Below are 18795 nucleotides of genomic sequence, written 5' to 3'. Positions count from 1 at the left end.
TTCTTGAGCAATCGTAAATTCATCGAACTCAATCGTTTTTCATCTAAACTTGAGATGGCTGCAACGAGTCGTTGAATTCGCTCCAGAAGGTATTGCGTTTGCACGTACGTTTGAACAGCTCTCAATTTTTCATGAGCATCCAATTTTGGTTTGGCTACATCGTTTCGTGCCTTTTGATTTTCAACAATGATTTTCTTTTCTCTCTTCTGCTTCTGCAACTCTGCCATTCGCATCGTTGATGTATCGAGTATGCTCTGGTCGTGTTGTTTATCTTTGAAGAAATTTTCGAAAAAATTGCAATTTTGCTTGAATTTGTGTTTGGATTCGGTGCGTTTGAATTGATATTCATCGTCATCAGATGTCGATTGAACGGACGGTGATGTAGATGAACTGCGTTCCGACGATGAATGGTCATTGAAAAATGCAACTTTGCTACGAACATTGCCTCGATTCATTGGCACACTTAATGGTTTTTTGAATGTAGCAGCCGTATCACTGTCGCTGTCATGCAATGACGCTGTCGATGACGTTGACAGCACACTGACTGGTCGCCGATTTGGTATGCGATGCGATGTTGGCTTTCTGCCAACAACACTCATATTTGTCGGTTCAATTCCATTGAACTGTTGGATTTTGCTCAAAATTGCCTTGCTCTTGTTTTGAATGTCTTGGCGTGCTGTTTGCTTTTTCTTCGGCTTTGATTTATCGGTTAGCAGAAGATTTTGCAAATTGCTTGCTAAATTTTCTCTTTCGTTGAGCGGTGGTGGTGGCGGCGGCAGCATCATTTTGATATGGTGTCGTTCATCGTCGTCGTCGTTGTCGTCAGACTCTTCGCTGATCAATAGATCATCGGTGGTTACGTCTTGATCAAAGTAGGCGAATATATTTTCGAATTGTTCGCTATTCACCGTGGTGCATGTGTCATTGAATGACGACAAATAGCTGGTGTTTGCCGCTGAAAATGTTGCATTCGCCATACTATTGTCGACCTCATCGTTGTCGGGCGCATTGAATAAATCGTGGGCATTTAGCGCTGGTACGCTTTGAGCCGCATGCACTTTTCGATGTGCCGTTTTCTTCGGCCGCTTTGATTTCTTCGTTGGCTTGCACAACAGGTGCTCAATTATCATATCAAAATCCCCGCAATCCAACGCACTTATGTCACTAACAATCGATGTATCCATATCTAAACCGTATTTCGATGCCATAGTTTTTTAAACTATCCAAACGAAATTACTTTACTTTTTCCGAAGTTGGTTATGAAAAGCAAAAAAAAAAAAGATCGTGTGATGGCCAAAAAGTTTTTTTCTAATCAAAAACTTAAACAAAAACTTGATTTGAAACAAAAAAAAAATTATGTACTGTGTTCAGTGTTCTGTGTGTAAGTGTATAAGCTACTTGCGAACCGTTCGGTCGGTCAATTTCAACAAGAATGAAGTTTGTGTCGTGCACGCACTAGCATTGAGGGTGCTCAACACACACAAAAAAAACTCATTATAACTGTATATTCTCTCTGTGTCGCCTCTCACTCTCATTCCACTTTAAAATGTAACATCGACCGTCTAAGTGACGAGTGCTAATGTGTCGATTGCCAAAGTGAACCAAGTAATTCGCTTGCAAAAACATGTTCTAATTTTTTTCTCCGTCTGTGTCTGTTTACATTTGCATGTAAAAACAATAGCCATAAAGAAGAGCACCGAAAAATATGAACATACAAGACAAAGACTCATGCAAAAGAAGAAAACGAAGACGAAAAAATCCCCGATATTCGTTTCTCTTATTATTTTTATTATTAACACAGTGACATTGTGAACAATATTCGCATTGCTATTCATTTGCTGAACTCTTCCTTTCCTCGTCGCAGTCTGTCAGTGTGTTAGCAGTCGCTGGCTTAATACGCTTTGAATGATTTAGTATCAAACACAAGCAGGAGAGAAAAAACAGAAGAAGAGAAAGATGTTGCGTTGTGACGGCAGAGACAAAGCATAAAATGTGAAATGCGGAAGATGAGTGGTATGGAGAGAGAAAAATAGTGGCAAAACTAGAAATGGCTTGGTGCGAGAGAGAGAGGGATGAAGTGCTTGGATGGCATTAAGCCGTCGAGATAGAGCAATGTATTGCTATTACAGCAGAGTCAAATAGAATGGATTATGGTGCATGATGCCAAGAAAACAAATAAAAAATTCCCAAGATTAAGGCAAAAGTCGACGAAAAGCGAGACAAACACACACACATTGAATCACATCGCACAGAGTGCATGAGATGTGTCATATATGGGATGCCGTAATTACATATTGATTGCTTGTCTTTGTCTTTGTCTTATAACCTTTATGATGCCCGCTGTATGTACGTGTGTATTTTGTGTTTCTCCAGTCACACGAAAAATAAATAAATATTTACTTTATGCTGTTTTCCGTGCGGCATATTTATGTCAGCGATTTCAATGGGGTGATTCGTTCTATTCTGTTCTTTTTTGTCGCCATCGCTTTGCACTGTCATTGTGAATGTGACACCAAAGTGCCATTCAATACACAGGTAAAAAAAAAACGTTTTAAACATCTCTCTCATCTCATATTTCGGTGTGAGAATCTGCGCATAGATAGAGAGAGCGAGAGAGAGAGAGAGAGAGAGAGAGAGAGAGAGAGAGAGAGCAGTTCATTTGCATATAAATATAAATGGCTTCTTAATATTTTCCTTTCATCGTGACACTTTTTTCGGGTAGAAAAAGTCTTTTACAACAACGAAAAATGTTGCATCGTTGACATTCGCCACATCAACTGGGAAAAGGATGTCGTTTTCTATGTCGTGTAGAAAGAAAAAAATATCAAAATATGGCAAATTAAATTCAGGTTGAAGAGAAAAAGAAGGGTAGTGCCACTTTGAATGTGAACGATGGTTTTCAAGCTGTTCTTCACTAATTACATGCATAATTGACTGTTTTTTGTGCGCCTCTCTTGCCACAGAACACGTCTGCTGCTACTGCTGCTGCCACTTGCTAGCTAACGACGACATCAACGACAAACGAACGAACGAAGCAGCTTTGATGACGACAACGTGTACAGCCGAACAGCCGCAGTAGTTCAAAGACAAAATTGCAGCAGCAATTTCGATTTTGGTTTTGTTTTGTTTATGCACGGCGGTGGGTAAAAGGTTTTTACGTTTGATGATAATTGCTAAATGGTGCACTCTTTGTTAGGGCTTCGACGAGAAGTACTCTCTCACATTGAAGATCTGGTTTTTTTTTCTCACCCTCTCATTCTACTTGGCCTGTGTGTTGCGATGCGATTCGTGTCGAATAGAAAAAGCAACAGCAACAACAATGTACGGACTCGTGTGTCAAACCAATCGAATTTTGTGTATGAGCTCGTAGTGAGTTTTGTGCTGAAACGATGACGGTTTTCTGTGAATTTCCACAGTCCATTTTCAGCACAATGAACCGTAGACATACGTGTATGAAACGCATGCATATCGCGTAGTCAGTGTTCAGCAGCAGCAGCAGCAGCAACACACCAAATGCCCTAGAATAATCAATACACGGCACCCGAGTGAGAGCGAGAGCAAAGAGAAAAACATACATACATTCGTCATCATGTAATCGCAGCAATGGAGCAGTATGCTTTTACGTTTCGATAGAAATATGGATAATAATGAACATTTTTTCGAGTTTCGCTTTGAAAACAGAAAAAATGAACAGCAACAATAGCAGTAATATCGACACAGAAATACAGATTGGATGATAGGAAAAATAAGGCAAACAAAAATAATGCATCATTGCATCAACATAAGCGGAGAGTTGGTATCCAACAAAATGAAACATTTTTTTGTGTGGAAAATCTTACTTTTAATTTATCATTGTCATCATCGTCGTCCAATTGAAACATTTTGTGGCCAACAATTCCGTGGTTGCTGTCCGAATGAGGGGCAACTTTGTTCAAGTCCCAAAAACGATTTATTGATTACGTAAATGCACTAGATGAATAATGAATACGACAGCTATCGTGGCTGCAGCATTGAAGTAATCCAGATGATTGCTTGTCATAAAACCTGGGCACTTATTGTTATGCACTTTCAATTTCCACCGTACACCGATTTTTTTTTTCCTTTTTCAATTTTTCCTCTCTCCTTCTTCGTCAACGTTCACTTGACGTTCAAGCCGATTCAGAGTCGAAGTCGACACAGTTGGATATGGTGTGTCATTTTTTTTCGTTTGGTTTGGTATGCTATTTTGTTTATTATCATTCGAATATCATTGATTTTCGTTTTCTTTTGCGATGTATTTTGAGGTCGCGTTTGTAAAAATAATCGACTGCCCGCACTAATACAAGCCCTCCCCTCTTTTTCCAACTCAATTCAATTCAATTCTCGTGTATTTCGAGAGCCAAGGCGAGAACTATTTTCCAATTTTCTTAACAATACGAAACGAAACAAGAGAGAAAACGAAAAAAAAACACACACCGAGAATATATCTACGCTATTCTGATATTGCCATAAAGGTCATACTACAGGTAATTGGTGACTTTACATTTGTGATTCCATTTCGCTTGTCTACATTTGTTGTTGTTGTTTTTTTTTCTTCTTTTACTCCACCATTCGACAAACACTACAATTTAACAAGACAAACAAGGGCAAAATACACAATTCACAGTGGCACACGATTCGAAAACAATTTCAACAAAATCCATTTTTGTTACACATACAAACATTTTGGTTCTGGACTTAGTGTCACATAACACACTTATTTCACGCAAAACTATTTTTTGACGTAGATTATGCTGGTTTCGTCATTTTTCACTTAAAATATATACGTTTCAATGGAAATTGCACTCTTTCTAGCAACTGCACTCGAATCGTGGTCAAAAATTAAAAACAACTAAAAAATCACACACACACAACAATCGCTGGTTTGCATGCACTGTGCGCAAAGTGTTGTCGAAAACTATCGTTCAATTGGCTTAAAAAAAACAATTGTTAACGTATAGAAAATAGATTGAGTTTCTGAGTGCAGCAGAGAAAAGCTAGCAACTCAATCGTTGAAGAATACCATTCGCTGAATGTTTCGGCGAAAACTTATTATCACGACTTGAAAAGCGATGCATTGCTACTGCCATTGCTGCTGCCGCTGCTTCTGTTTCCTATTGCTTTTTGCTACACACAATTCGGCTTCATTTTCCTACAGCAACATTTTTTTCATGTCCAATTGCCGTTGAAGAAATATAGATTGCTCAGTGTGTGCTTGCGAGCGAGTGTGCTTTTCGATGTGTGTTTCGATGTGCCGTTTGATAGTAGTCGAACATTTAATTTTCCACAAAAATGAAAGAAAAATAAAACACAACACAACACACAGCCTAAACTTGACGTTTTGCACGTATGTGTTTGACCTCGAACTAGATTTCATTTGTATTTTATCAACTGTGTGCTTTTTCTCGACTACGTGTACGTACTGCAATCAGTTTGGTATTGTTGTTGCTGGTGCTTATGGATGAGGGAGAGAAAATGAAGAAGAAGAAAAAGCAGCAACAACCACCACAGAAAATATACACACCATTTATGAAAGCTTGTTGTTTAGCATTTAACGTTGTGACACACGCAAACACTCACTCATACATTGGCGCGCACGACTGGCAGCAAATTCGGTATTGAGTAAGGGTGTTTTAAAGCTTTTCCACTGGCATGCGCATTACATTCGGGCGAAAATGCATAGTTTGCGTGTACACACATATACACGGGACAGAGAGCATTTGTAAGAGAATGAGACAGAGAGATTCTATTATGACATACTGTTTGTAAATCGCATTTGGTCGCGCGATGTTTTCGAAACTGGCAAAATGCGGAACTTCCATTCCACTCCATTCAAACCGTACGCTCCCATTCTATATTGATTACAATGGATACATTTTCGACGAGTGGCATCATTTTTTTTTTCTCTTCCTTTCTTCATTTTTCGCTTTCTGCAAATGATTGAAATGCTGAATGGAATGGACGGAGAGTGCTCGTTTACGTGTTCCATATGAACAGCAAATGAAGAATTTCGACAATGCACAACAACAAAACAAAAATCATCAACGGAAAAACGACACTAATAAATGTCATTTTTGGATTCGTGGTCAGAACACGACGTACGCTTTTTCGGTCACTTTTGTCGGTTGCTTGGTCGCCCATCGCATTTTTTATTTAAGCGAATTAAGTTATAAATGGACAGAGTCTCGCATAACAAATTAACCGGAATAAATTGTTCGATTGTGTTGTTGTTTCTGCTGCTGCTGCTGCTGCTGGTGCTGTGAATTATTTCGTAGCTTCTATGCTAAGTGTGTATGTATGTGTTTGCGTGTGTGTGTGTATATATGCGATTCGAATTCAGTTTCCGGACAATTCGTTTCTATTGCATTCAGCAAATATATCGTGTTACATGCATTAAATTTTAATCGCTTTCTACATCAACATCAACATTCGACTAAAAACCCCGAACGTTGTGTGTGTGTGTGTATGTTTGCTTCAACACAATGTGGCGGTGCCAACGGCGACGGCCCACAGCTAGAGCGAAAGAGAACGTGCGTTCGTGTTTATCCAATGTTTTCGCCTCAAAATGGAATTAATTTTCACGGAAAATACCAAATTTCATTCAGTTTGAATGTAAATATTTCAAGTTTTCTTGGAACAAAGGCGGCATGAGTGAGCATGTGTTGGCTGGTATTGGAATATACTGGTATTGGAATACACTGTGTGGCAATGCAGCCAATGATTGTTGATGTGCACTTGATCGTTTCGATTGTTTTTTTTGTTGTTGTTGTTGTTGTTGTAATTTTTCATTTCGTTTGGTTTTTCGTGTTCGCACACATTGAACGAAGCGTGTGTTCGTTTCACGGTCCATTTTTCACATCAAAATCATCATCTTATGCCAGTTAAAAATGTTAATTTGTTGCAAGTCGTTTGAAAAGATCATGCATCGACATACTAAACGCTATTTTGCTCTCCATTTAGATCAAAATCAACCGAATGCCAACCATATGATAGGGAGAGAATGAAGGTTCGTTTTTTGTGTGTTACAAGCGATGGCTTACGAATGGTCCCGTTGGCTCACACTCAACATGGCATTTAAATTCCTTTTTCATTCTTTTTCTTCAGTTTTATTTTTGTTTTGTTTTGTTTTTCTGCTTACATCAACCGCCTTTCATTCGGTCGTTCGTTCGTTCGTCTCAATTGCACCGAGCTCTTTTGTTTTCAAATGCGTTTACATTTCTTGTTTGCATTGTATTACTCTCGTCGTTCTCGTTATGTGTTTTTTTTTTGGCGTTGGTTGAAAGATTTTCTACAGAGAATATTATGGCGCAGAGCCAGCACAAATGCTTTGGTTTCAACTGATCATATGGTGGAAACACATGTGGTTTATCTTTCGATGAAACAACTTTTTTCTCTGATTTTTTCCTTCTGATGAGAAATGACTTCAAGTTATTGAAGTTGATGTTGCTCCTTCTTTTTTGCTGCCGTTTGTTGGCCGAAGTGAGTTCGATAGTTCATTTTGCAATTTCATTTTTGCCATAAATTTATCGAAAGTACTTTATTGCACGAGCTGCTTATTTATGATTGAAGCATCTGTTTCATATAAATGCAGCGATTATTTGGTCTATTTTTAGAACTTTCTATTCGACCGATCGAAAGCAAGTTTGGCTCAGGTCGTTTTATATTTTGGTTTGGTTTATTTTTTCGCGTACATTTGGCAAAATCAATGATGATTCAAAGGCCAAAAAAGTGTGTGTGTCAAAAACATCGGTCAAAAATGAAATCGTGGCTCATTAGAAATGATAATTTTCTACTATTAGATACGGGTACGTGTATTCCAGTTTGCGGACGAGATATTGTGACAGATCGTGATTCGTATCGTTGAGGTCAAAAGCGTTTTCACTTTGCTGATCGTGTTTTGTTTACTCAACAATAATTTCTATGGATCATACGAATTCACAAAAGCGAAAAACAAACAAAAACTAGTTAAGAAATATGTGCAGTGAAGAGGCCGGTTTACCGGTTGTTGTTGCTGTTTCAATCTCCCATTTAGCGCGTTGGTCTAAATACAACGAATTGTGATTTTGGTTTTGCTTCGCAGCCACCACGCCAATTTGAACTCCGTAGAAAAACCAACAATGTTTGAGCATTTTTATCGAAAGATGCAGATTGTTGTGCTTTGTTTTTCTTTCTTCTTCGGTGCAGTCGCGCAGATAAAATTAAAAATTGTATGCTGTGTGTGTGTGTGTGTGCTCTGCATCGCAGAATCGATTTGGAATTAAGCTGTGTGGCATAGCTAAAAGCCAAAACATAAAGGAAAAATAGAAAGTTTCTTACTTGCGGCTTTTTAATTCGAATCGCAAAACGAAATCAAACCAACGAGCACAAGCAAACACACAAACACAGCCAACTTCAAAAGTATTTGCACATTTGTGCACGGCACACGCAAATGAAATAACAACAACAACAACAGCAGAAAGAACGTGAAGATGAAATTATATAGTTTGCGCCATGCGATGAAAATGCATTTAATTCAACTCTCACACCCTAATAATTGCCACTCAGTTAATGTGGAAAATCACGACGAAGACAAAGACTTTTTTATTTCGGTGCAAAATGAAAAAGAGAAAAAGAAAAACTTTATGCGCGCTGAGAATTTCAGCAATCTCTAATTCAATATCGCATTTAATCAGTTGATCTGTTGATCTTTTTCCATTAGTTCTCGTCGTGTGCGTCGATTGAAATGTAGGCTTGCAATTGCCTTTTTACGCCAAAACGGCGTATTTTTCCCCTCTATCTCACTTGCAATAGACGCATTTTGCAATATGGTGCTTGTTTTTGTTTCTACTTATTCGCACACACAATATTGTGCTACTATAAACCAGATGTTAGACATATTCAGTGATACTGACGCAAGCGATGAAATTAAAAATAGCGAATCCACCACGCACCACATACACACTCGCGTTCGCGATAAACACCCGGCCATATTACAATTTGCAATTTATATCAAGCCATTCTATAATTTATATTTCGGAGTTCCCTTTTCGAAATGTATATGCGAACCTCGTCCGTTCCAATCCAATCCAAAGTTAAATGGCTTAGTGCGCATTTTAGCTCACAGCCACAACAGCACAGACAGAAAAAGTAAACATATTTTATTTTTGTCCGTATGATGAAGTCAAATATCCATTAAACATTACTTGCTACATGCATGTGCTGCTAAAACGTTAAATGGAATCAAACTGCATAATGTAAGTGGAAGTGAGTATGAAGCACTGAGTCCGAACATGAAACATTAACATTCTATAGGCTTATGCGTGAGTTCATAAGCTGCGTATGAAATTGAACGAGAAGAGCAGTTGTATGTTTGTCGCTCGGAAACCGAGACAAAAAAAAAAATAAACAAGAGCAACGACAACGCTGCAATTGGAATTCATTGCATTTGATGAGTTTGTGTGTGTGTGTCCAATATTAAATAAATCGAAAGAATTATTCAATCAATCGAATTTGGTGCTGAGCATGCAGTTTTATAATGTGATGAAGATGATCTCCATAGACTGTGCTGATTTGATCACGAGCACACAGCAATTCAGTTTTCGGTTTGACTTTTGGTTCTCCTTTGAATGGCACGGTTTTGGGGCGTGTAAAGTTCAGACGCGGCTTTTTCAATTAGTTGTGGCTTTGGGTTATATATCGCTATGGCATATCCGAATGACACATTCTCCATCAAAATTATCACGCACACACATCGAGCCAATTGGATTATATGCTAACTATATGAAACTAATAATTAGGCGCGTTTTTAATAATAACACAAGCCATAATCATAGCAAATGGAATGAAATTGAAAATACGATTGCGAGATAGAACGAGAGTGCGAATGAAAGAGAGAACAATGGGAGCAAGAATGTGTATATTGTTTTTATGCGTTGCACTTTGAACGAAATGCACATTATCAAATCGTCTGGTGAAATGTTGCGGAGAGCTGCTCTATAGGCGATTGACTGTTATTATATATTATACGAGCGTTTTTCACTTTTCTTATGGGGTTTTTTTCTGTTTCTTCTTCATTTCGGGTTGAATGACCATGAATGAACCGAACAGTGTGGCTGGTATTGTTGTTTATTTACGGCTTTTCGACCTATCAGTTGCCACAATAGTTGTGCCGTTTTAATTTGTTGATTTCTTTTTTCCACATTTCATTCGGCATTCGGTCGTTATGGTTTCGCGTCGATTTAAAAATCGCGCCAGTAATGGCTTTAGAATCCTTCGTTCTGGTAACGACTCAACCACGTCGATTCGTCATTTAAATGCTAAACAATTTATGTATTGTATGTGATGTGGAAAAAAAAGTGACGTTGAAAACAATGACACGATATTAAAATCGTCGCCGAAATCCATGGTAAAATGACGATGACGACGACGACGTTGGCGATGACGATAACAACAACAACAAGCGTTTCCACGATTCTCGTTCTGGAATGGGTACGAATAACTGCATTTGTAGACGCGTTATTAAAATGTAAAATTGTTCATGATTAAGCTATCGAATGTTCATGCGGCATGTAAATCGGTTTGCTATGTCTCTCTTTCTCTCTGTTTCATAGCCTCTTCTTCTGCCTCTGTCTCTGTCTTGCATTAAATTAATTCTCAACACATTTTGCATTGCACGTATCCCCCATTGTCGTCGTCGTCGTCGTCGTTGTTCACCAAACTGATTTCTTTCACTTGAATTATGTATGCTGTGCCATTGTGTACTCTTTTTTTGTCAATGGCATAAATAGCGCCGCGAACCTATTTCTTTTTCAACATTGACAATGGAGTACTTTGTGCGCATCGAGTGAGAGACAGACGATTAAATTAACACACAATTGCTGCTGCCGATGTTGCTGCTTTTTTCTGCTATTGTGCGTGCCGCTTTCGGTTCGTAATAAAGAGTATCCGATTCATTCACTTTTCTCACATTATTGTTGCGTTCGGGTTATCTATTCATTCAATTCATTGCTACATCCATCACATTATCCAATCTAATGACAATATCGAAACCAATGTGACGTGGCCATGCGCACGAATTAACGCTTTGTGTCAAAATAATTCCGATGCGAAGACTGATGACTAATCGAAAAAAGTGTGTGTATAAAAATACCACACATCTGATGTCTTTCTCAAACCACGTCCATTGGATTGCTCATTTTGTTTCGGGCACCGCACAGTGTGAAATGATACAAAGTCGAAAAAAACAAACTAATATCTCAGGCGAATGTCACACACACACACACACACACACACACACACGAGGAGTCAATTTTATTTTTATTTTCAACATATGTTCGCATACGAAATAAATTAAATAGAAACATTTGTTGTACGTTCTTAAATTAGTCTATTCTTGACCTCTGTTGTGAGGATGTTTATTAAAAATTCATTTTTGCAAGAAGGGAGAAATATTGAGCTCAATTGTCATTCGATGTTATCTGTCATGGAGATGATACAATTGACACCAATTTTAATTTATAGGCAGAAAGTAAAAATGGGCCACAAACTCAATTCCTCATACACAAAACAAAATTCAACCAGGAAAGCTGTATTCACGTGAAAAAGAAACTAAAGCGGATGGAACAGTGTATTCTGCGAATTTATTTATGTGCCAACCATAGAAAATAGATCCAGTTACACACACGCAGAGAAAAATCAACGCCACACTTATGCAACGGCAGTGTTTTTCTTTTGCTCTTTTCATGGAAATACAATTTCTAGAGAGAAATTTCTAATTGCATACAATTTATGTGCACATGCATTTGTTTGGGCTGTGTGCTAGTTTACTGGGCACAATTTGCATTTCAAGCCACGCAAATTTCAACCTCTCTCTTTCTGTCCCTCTGCGCCCCATTCTGATAGAAAACAATTAATCAGTTTTGAATTATAATCTATCAAGGCGCCGTCATTTGTGCACCGGTCGCTCTATTGTGTTGTTTATTACAACAAAATCGATCTCGGCTCCAACTCAATCGTGGGTTGTCAACGGTGTTGATATATCTCGCGCTACACGGATGGAGTTGTCATGAATGACGGTGATGAAAACCGCACATGAAATCAAAAAGCAAACGTAATCATTTTTGTTTTGGTTGGAAGCAAATCAAACCATCGACAAGTCAATACAAAACGACGACGTTTTGCCATTTTCATTTTTTTTTTTTTAATTACGATGTAAATCAAAATGGGTTTTGTGTAGGTGACATGGAGCGCGAGCGCTCTCCATAATTCATCCACAATGTATGCATAAGTGATTTTTAAGTTAAGTTGCGATTATCGACGATTTAGTTGATTATTATGCTAACGATTTGCAAAAAAGTGTTGAGTCTTTTATTCAAAACTCGATTTGGTGAATTCCGATTAAAAGACACCAAAAACGGTTCGCAAGAGGTACTTTAATGCGCAAACAATGGCCTATTGATTGCAATGGCTTTACTTTGACGACTCAACCGCTGAATGACACCCAACCGCCAATTTTATCTTCGTCCGTTTTTTTTTTTGTTGTTCGCATGGGCTTTGTTGCCGTCGTTTTTTTCTGTCTTTCAAAATCATTTATTTATGTGAGTTCAGAGCGATTTGAATGTTAGCCTCATATCAGTGAACGAGTGCACAAGGGATGGACTATAAACCGCGCAGTGATATGGCAACTACTACATATGTGTATGAAACTGTTTGCTATTTTCACCAAATTGCTGCGCCAGCTAGCCACATACATTTGTGAGAGAGCGTAATTTATGTAAATTGTTGCTGATCTGCCGAAGGTTATCGATGAAATTCACTCTTTTAATACACACACATAAAATAAACGCCAACCGATTGTGAAAAGGAAGTGAGGGGAAAAAACACACCGATTCAAATACCGATTGTCTATCCAACTGACTGACGTGATAGATTCGTTTTGTTCGCATGTATATTTCAATTTTGCATTTTGTAGTCAATCAAAAGCGGAAAACGGCTGTTTGAGACGTCCATTTTCATTGTTGGGCTTTTGAACGCTATCGCATGGAAATCGTATTCAAACGAATCGTGCATATTGAATTATTGTGACACGAAAAATCGCTTAAAATTTCATTGAGCGGGTTCTCAGGCGGAAATTCAACGCTTATCATGAAAGGTTATGATAAAAAAATATTGTGCCAGGAATTTGTTTTTTTTCTTCTCTTTATTTCGGCCAATGAAAACTAACAAATTAACAAATAAATCATTAAAACACAAACAAAACCAATGTGAAGGTTAATTCGCGAGTCGATGCGAGATAATTTATATGGTGGGTAGAAGTTTTCACAATTTTATGACAAATCCGCTAAGCCGCAATATTCCAAGCGTTATCTCTGACAATAGTACGTCGTTATAAGGCTGTTGCAAGTTAAAATATTTATCGTGTATTTTATTGGCAAAGAGTCGTCAATTGAATATGGCACCAACACTGATGCAGACTAAACTAAAATGAATGGCAATTAAATTAAAGCCAACTCAAATTAACGCCATTGAATGAATGCGAAAAAATTAGAACATTTTAATCATAGCTTCGTTTGTATTTGGATATCATTTCTGTGCTCTATATTTCGCAGTTCGCAATTCCATTCTGATAAGTTTTTTTTGTTTATATCTGAGTAGTTGTTGTTGTATTAGGGTTGGCATGACCATTTTTACAGCTCAGCGTAAATTAAATTTCGTATCAGAGTGTAAATGCGTGATCAAAAACATGAATTATAGATAAAGAAACGACAAAATGACATAGAGAAAAAACAAAACAACAAACGGGCTGCAAGTATAAACACGCTTATGTCATGCATTTTCATTTGGGAATGGAATTCGTGATGTAAATAGACGGAGTACGATGGGCAGCAGTGATTTTGAACGGGTGTCTTGGTGCGAAAATCGAATCAGTTTGTCGATTCTATCGATAAACGAATAATAAGAGGAAGAGGGAAAAAATATATACATATATCGAGTTAATCACACGCGCGAGCTCGCTCGTTCGGTCTTGATAGTTTCATTAGCTTTTCGAACTCAAGTGGAAGTAATGCGTGTGTTTACTGGCAAAATCTGATGTTGTTGCTGGTGATGGCGATAGTTTTGTTGGTTCGGGCGCACAACATAAATGCCTTAACGCTCCATCAAATCGTCACCTAATCAAAATGAATGAAGTGTTCGTGTGGCTTCCATATACGCGCTTTTCACATTAAAATAAACCACCAACTCTCTCTCTCTCACATACCCGCTTCTTCTCATTTTGCCCGTTCTGGACGCTTCGATCCGTTTACATTCCGTTACAGCAAACAATGCTTCATCGCCTCATTTTATTGATTATTAGTTCGATGCGCGTTTTCATATCAGATAGTAGCTGTACATACAATCGATTCCATTTATCACTGTTCAATTGATTTCATTTGAAATCGAGTAAAAATATTGATTCACGCAAATACAAAAGCAACGTAATTGGTCAGAGAAAGAGAGACTGATTGAACGCTGCCGCGCCACGAGGTGTATTGATTGTCGCATGTTACATATACCGCTTGCAATTTGTTAATTGCGCTTCGATATGAGTATGGCTTCTCTTCCGATGTTCTATGCCTTTCGTTCGTTAAAGCCATGTTTTTTTCTTTCTTTATTCTAATTATTGTTGGCCGCGTGTGCTGTTGCTGTTGTTGCTGCTGCTGCTGCTTTTTTCGCTGCAACAATCGCGCACTGGGTCGATTCAATTTTGTTGTCAACACATTATATGCATTTCCATCGAAGAGAGAGAAAGAGCGTTGAACGAAGCAACAACATCGTGTATGTGTAAATGATTGGAATAAATATTATGAATGCATAAACACAGGGACAGGATGTTGTTGAACTATTTGGTTTGTTTTGTTTTTTTTTTCTATTTGAAATTGAGTGCACGGCTTTGGTAAACGTTATAAACGCAAGAGCATAGAAGCATAAATTTATGTACCATGATATGAATACGGTATAGGCAACATAGCACACAAAGAACTTCAACCAACTAACAAACGAACGAACTGTGAATAGACGAAAAAAAAGTGAGCTAGCTGCTCACAAAATAAAAATTTTCAATTGGAGAACACAAAGCTGGCAATCAGTTCTTCTTATTATTTTTCAGAGCGTTGACTACATCGATGGCAGTGGTGATGATGATGATGGCAACGACGGGAAAGCAACAAGAGAAAGAAGAGTGAAAATACCAGTTGAATTGAATTGAACTACACATCATGTACTGGAAGTAGCGAGAGAACTGTTTGAGAGTCGCGATGAGTTGTATTCGCTTTGGCATCTAATGCATTATACGGCCTGACTACGTGGCTGCTTCAATATGGAAAATATATTCATGGAACACAAAAATGCTTGAAAACATTCACATACACATAGACACACTCAGAGCGATACACAACGGACACACTCAGAGCGATACACAACGGACACACTGAATATATCTGAAATGTAATCTTTCCTCCACGTTTGTCTTCGTGTCGATTTGCTCTTTGTCTTCCTTTGCTATTTTTTTCCCTACTGTTCACTTCTTCTTTTGTATGTCACACCATTTTTTTACAATTTTGTCTCTTATTCTTTTCTCTATGTTTTTATGATGAGATTCTAACACGTTTCGTTTCCTCTGTTTCCGTTTGCGAGTTTTTTTTTCTTTTTGCTTTCTTTCTTCAATTGTTTTCAAAATCGGTTTTCCTCTTCTAATTGAAAGCGTGCGCGGCGCACCGAGTTAGATTTTGAATAATAATTATATTTCTAATTGAAAGTTCTTGTTCAACTTACCAAAACGAATCGTTGATTTTCTTTATCCAATAAAAATTCCATACTTTTATGGGGTCTTCGTGGTTCGATGGTGGTTGGATCGGTTCCATTAGCACCATGTTTACGTCGATGAACTGCATTGGCACCACGATGTGCCATTTGCGGGCCAAGTTCCATCAGGCTTCGGGTTTTGCCCGATATGACCGTTTCATCGGTATCGAGATTCGTTTCGATGAGACCAATTTTACCATCATCATCGCCGCCGTCGTCGTCATCTTCTTCATCACCAACGACCGTACAAAAACTATTTTCGTTCACGTCCATCAATAGACCATCACTTGAAACTGCACCTTTTAAGAGACCGCCACGCGAATGTGACTCGTTCGCTTGTCGACTGGAAAGCAACTGATAATACTCATCATCATAGTCAGCGTTGGCCAAATAATGGAAATGCTTGCCATTATCAGTGGTGTTGTTGAAATTGATTTCGCGCGGTGTCGATGTGGAACGTTGCTGTTGTTGTTGCGCATGACGTTTTACTCCTTCGCGTTGTGGATTTGATTGTGCCAATGTAGCCGCTTTATTGTTCGATTGTGGCTGCTGCTGCTGCTGATAATAGCTTGGATGTGTGGAATTCAACGTGGATGGTTGTTTTGCGCATACACCGACTACACGTGGAGGTTGTCGTGGTAGTGGAGGTTTCGTTGTCAACACATTCTTCTTTTCAGCCGCTATAAATTGGCTGCTGTTATCATTCCTCAAATGCTTCGGTACATTTCTCGTCGGTGCATTCGTATTGCTGTTGTTCGTTGTAGCTGCTGCTGCTGCTGTTGCTGTTGTCACATTGCCCACATTTTTATCACTTGTTTGATTTGGCGTATCAAACACGACTGCAATCGGATCTTTCAATGGTATATATTCAAATTCATTGCTGCGCATCGAGTTGCGTTGATAGCAGCCAGGTCGTGAACTATTATTGTTGCTTTTATTTCGTATCGGCACTTGATGATCGACCACATCATTGTTGCGTTGACTGTTTGGTGTAGCACTCTTTGTTGACACAAGCACAATATTATTGGCAGCATTCGGCGGTGGCGCCGTATTTTCGAGTGATTTTAATTTCTTTTTGTTGCTATTGCCGCGCAATGAAAAACGGAAATTCGTAAAACGCGATAAGAATCCAGGCTTATGATTGTTGTGATTTTTCTTATCAAAATTATTCATTTTCGGTGACAACATTGATGCACTTTTACCTATTGCTGCTTGCGACACTGGCACATTTATAGCACTCACATTCGATTTTTCCATTGCTTTTATTTTTGCCGTTTGACTATCGTTCGACACAACACTTCGATTAACCGCACAATTCTCACGCAAATCGTTTTTATTTACGAAAATTTTACTCTTATTATTCAGTTTTTGCTGTTGCTGCTGCTGCTGCTGTTGAGCACTCAAACGGTTGATGTCATTGCCACTAGACACACGATTCACATTATTATTATTATTTGCGACCGACACTCTGCTCTCATTGACGATCATCGCTGAACTGCTGTCAATTGCATTCGCTTGAATCGACATACCGTCTCGACGTTGACTGTCCACCAAAACATTACGATCTTTGCTTGTGTTCATACATTGCTGTTGCTGTTGATACTCTTTCTGTTGCCTTTTCGCTAGCTTCTGTAGATACAGCTGCTCACGTCGTCTGTCTCGCTCAGCCAGTGCTGCTAACGATCGTGGTTGTGTCTCATAGTACAAATCATCATCACTACTATCTACCGCACTGGAATCATTAGTGTCGCATGTCTCGTTTGTGTGCGTATTCATGGCTGTTGCTATTGCCGTTGCCGTTGACGCTATTGTGGGGCTTGCAACTGTGTTAGTTAAGCCTGTGTTATTGTTTACATTGTCGCTCGTTGGTATGCGTTCCGTTGATGGTTGGTGCTGTTGTTGTTGTGGCTGAACGGAGCTGCTCGACGAATTATTCATATCGTTGTAATTTTTATTACGATTGTCGCTGGAATTTAGAATTTTCAATTAGTTATGATTACATTCAATTGAACGAGCGCAGTCGATCGCGTTCTCCCCTCGCAATCAACCTAATTGGCCATACACTCAATGCAATAAATTTATAGATCTTAAAAATGACACCGATTTTATACCGACAATGAAATAGCATAAAATTCACTGGCATACAAAAAAATTTAAAAAAAAGTTTTCGAATAATTACGATCGATTAAAAGAATACGTTTTTAATTGGAAAAAATTATTATCAACCAATCAAATGGATGTCGCTTGAAGATGATTCATTTAAAATTATGATTAAGGTCTTGAATATTTATATAGATAAAGAATTTGAACTTGATCGAATTAGTCAGAAATTATCCGAAAATGCTCTGTTTTGTTTGCTCAACGATTCGTTTGATGAAACATGGAAGGCAGAGAGAGAGAGTGGCATTAAATCAATTTTGGTCTAAATTTACGCAGGCTACTTTGCATTTTAAGGTCTGTTTTGCATACTTCAAATCGCTTGGGATGCGTGTAATCTTTCTTTTTCTTTAGTTTTTATCGAAGATCTTGACATTTATGTTCCGAATGAAAACATGGAATGAAATGTAGTCAAAATCAAGAGAAAAATCTCACAGACAAAACAAACACCGAATCCAAAAACAAAAAATCCAATTTAAGATTCAGCGTGTATTTATATAGTGTGGTAGATTTTCAAAGAGATTCCTGTGCGGCGAGAATATCGGATAAATTTATCTTGGATGTCTATTTAAAATGTTTGGCGCACTCAACATTCAGTTATACAGCCGATGTATTGCCTTAACCGACTTCTGCTTTCAATTTAAATCAGATAGATATTGAAGCGCGCACGAACACGATGTAAAATGTTACGACGTCGTTGCGCGCATGTAAATAAATAGATGGAAAGAGATGTGATTAAGTTGAAACGATGAACGAACGAGCAAGAGAATTAAAATGAAGTGTGTGCGGTGCCCATGTGTG

General features: G+C 38.3%; 1 protein-coding gene across 12 annotated transcripts in view; it reads right to left on the bottom strand.

Annotated features, from left to right (window-relative positions):
* LOC129567351 (probable serine/threonine-protein kinase DDB_G0282963) overlaps window positions 1–18795 on the bottom strand; it is a 44022-nt gene that overhangs the window by 8103 nt on the left and 17124 nt on the right. For all 12 annotated transcript variants that reach the window (XM_055444157.1, XM_055444165.1, XM_055444167.1 and 9 more), the window contains exon 6: window positions 15808–17803. In XM_055444157.1, coding sequence (XP_055300132.1) covers window positions 15808–17803 — 1996 coding nt within the window. The remainder of the gene's footprint in view (window positions 1–15807; window positions 17804–18795) is intronic.

This window comes from Sitodiplosis mosellana, unplaced genomic scaffold (genome assembly GCF_009176505.1).
Source record: "Sitodiplosis mosellana isolate CC-2019 unplaced genomic scaffold, AAFC_SMos_1.0 Smas_scaffold_11, whole genome shotgun sequence".
Taxonomy (NCBI): Eukaryota; Metazoa; Arthropoda; class Insecta; order Diptera; family Cecidomyiidae; genus Sitodiplosis; species Sitodiplosis mosellana.
The sequence above is the reverse complement of the archived record's forward strand: the minus strand, read 5'-3'. Positions and strand labels throughout refer to the sequence as shown.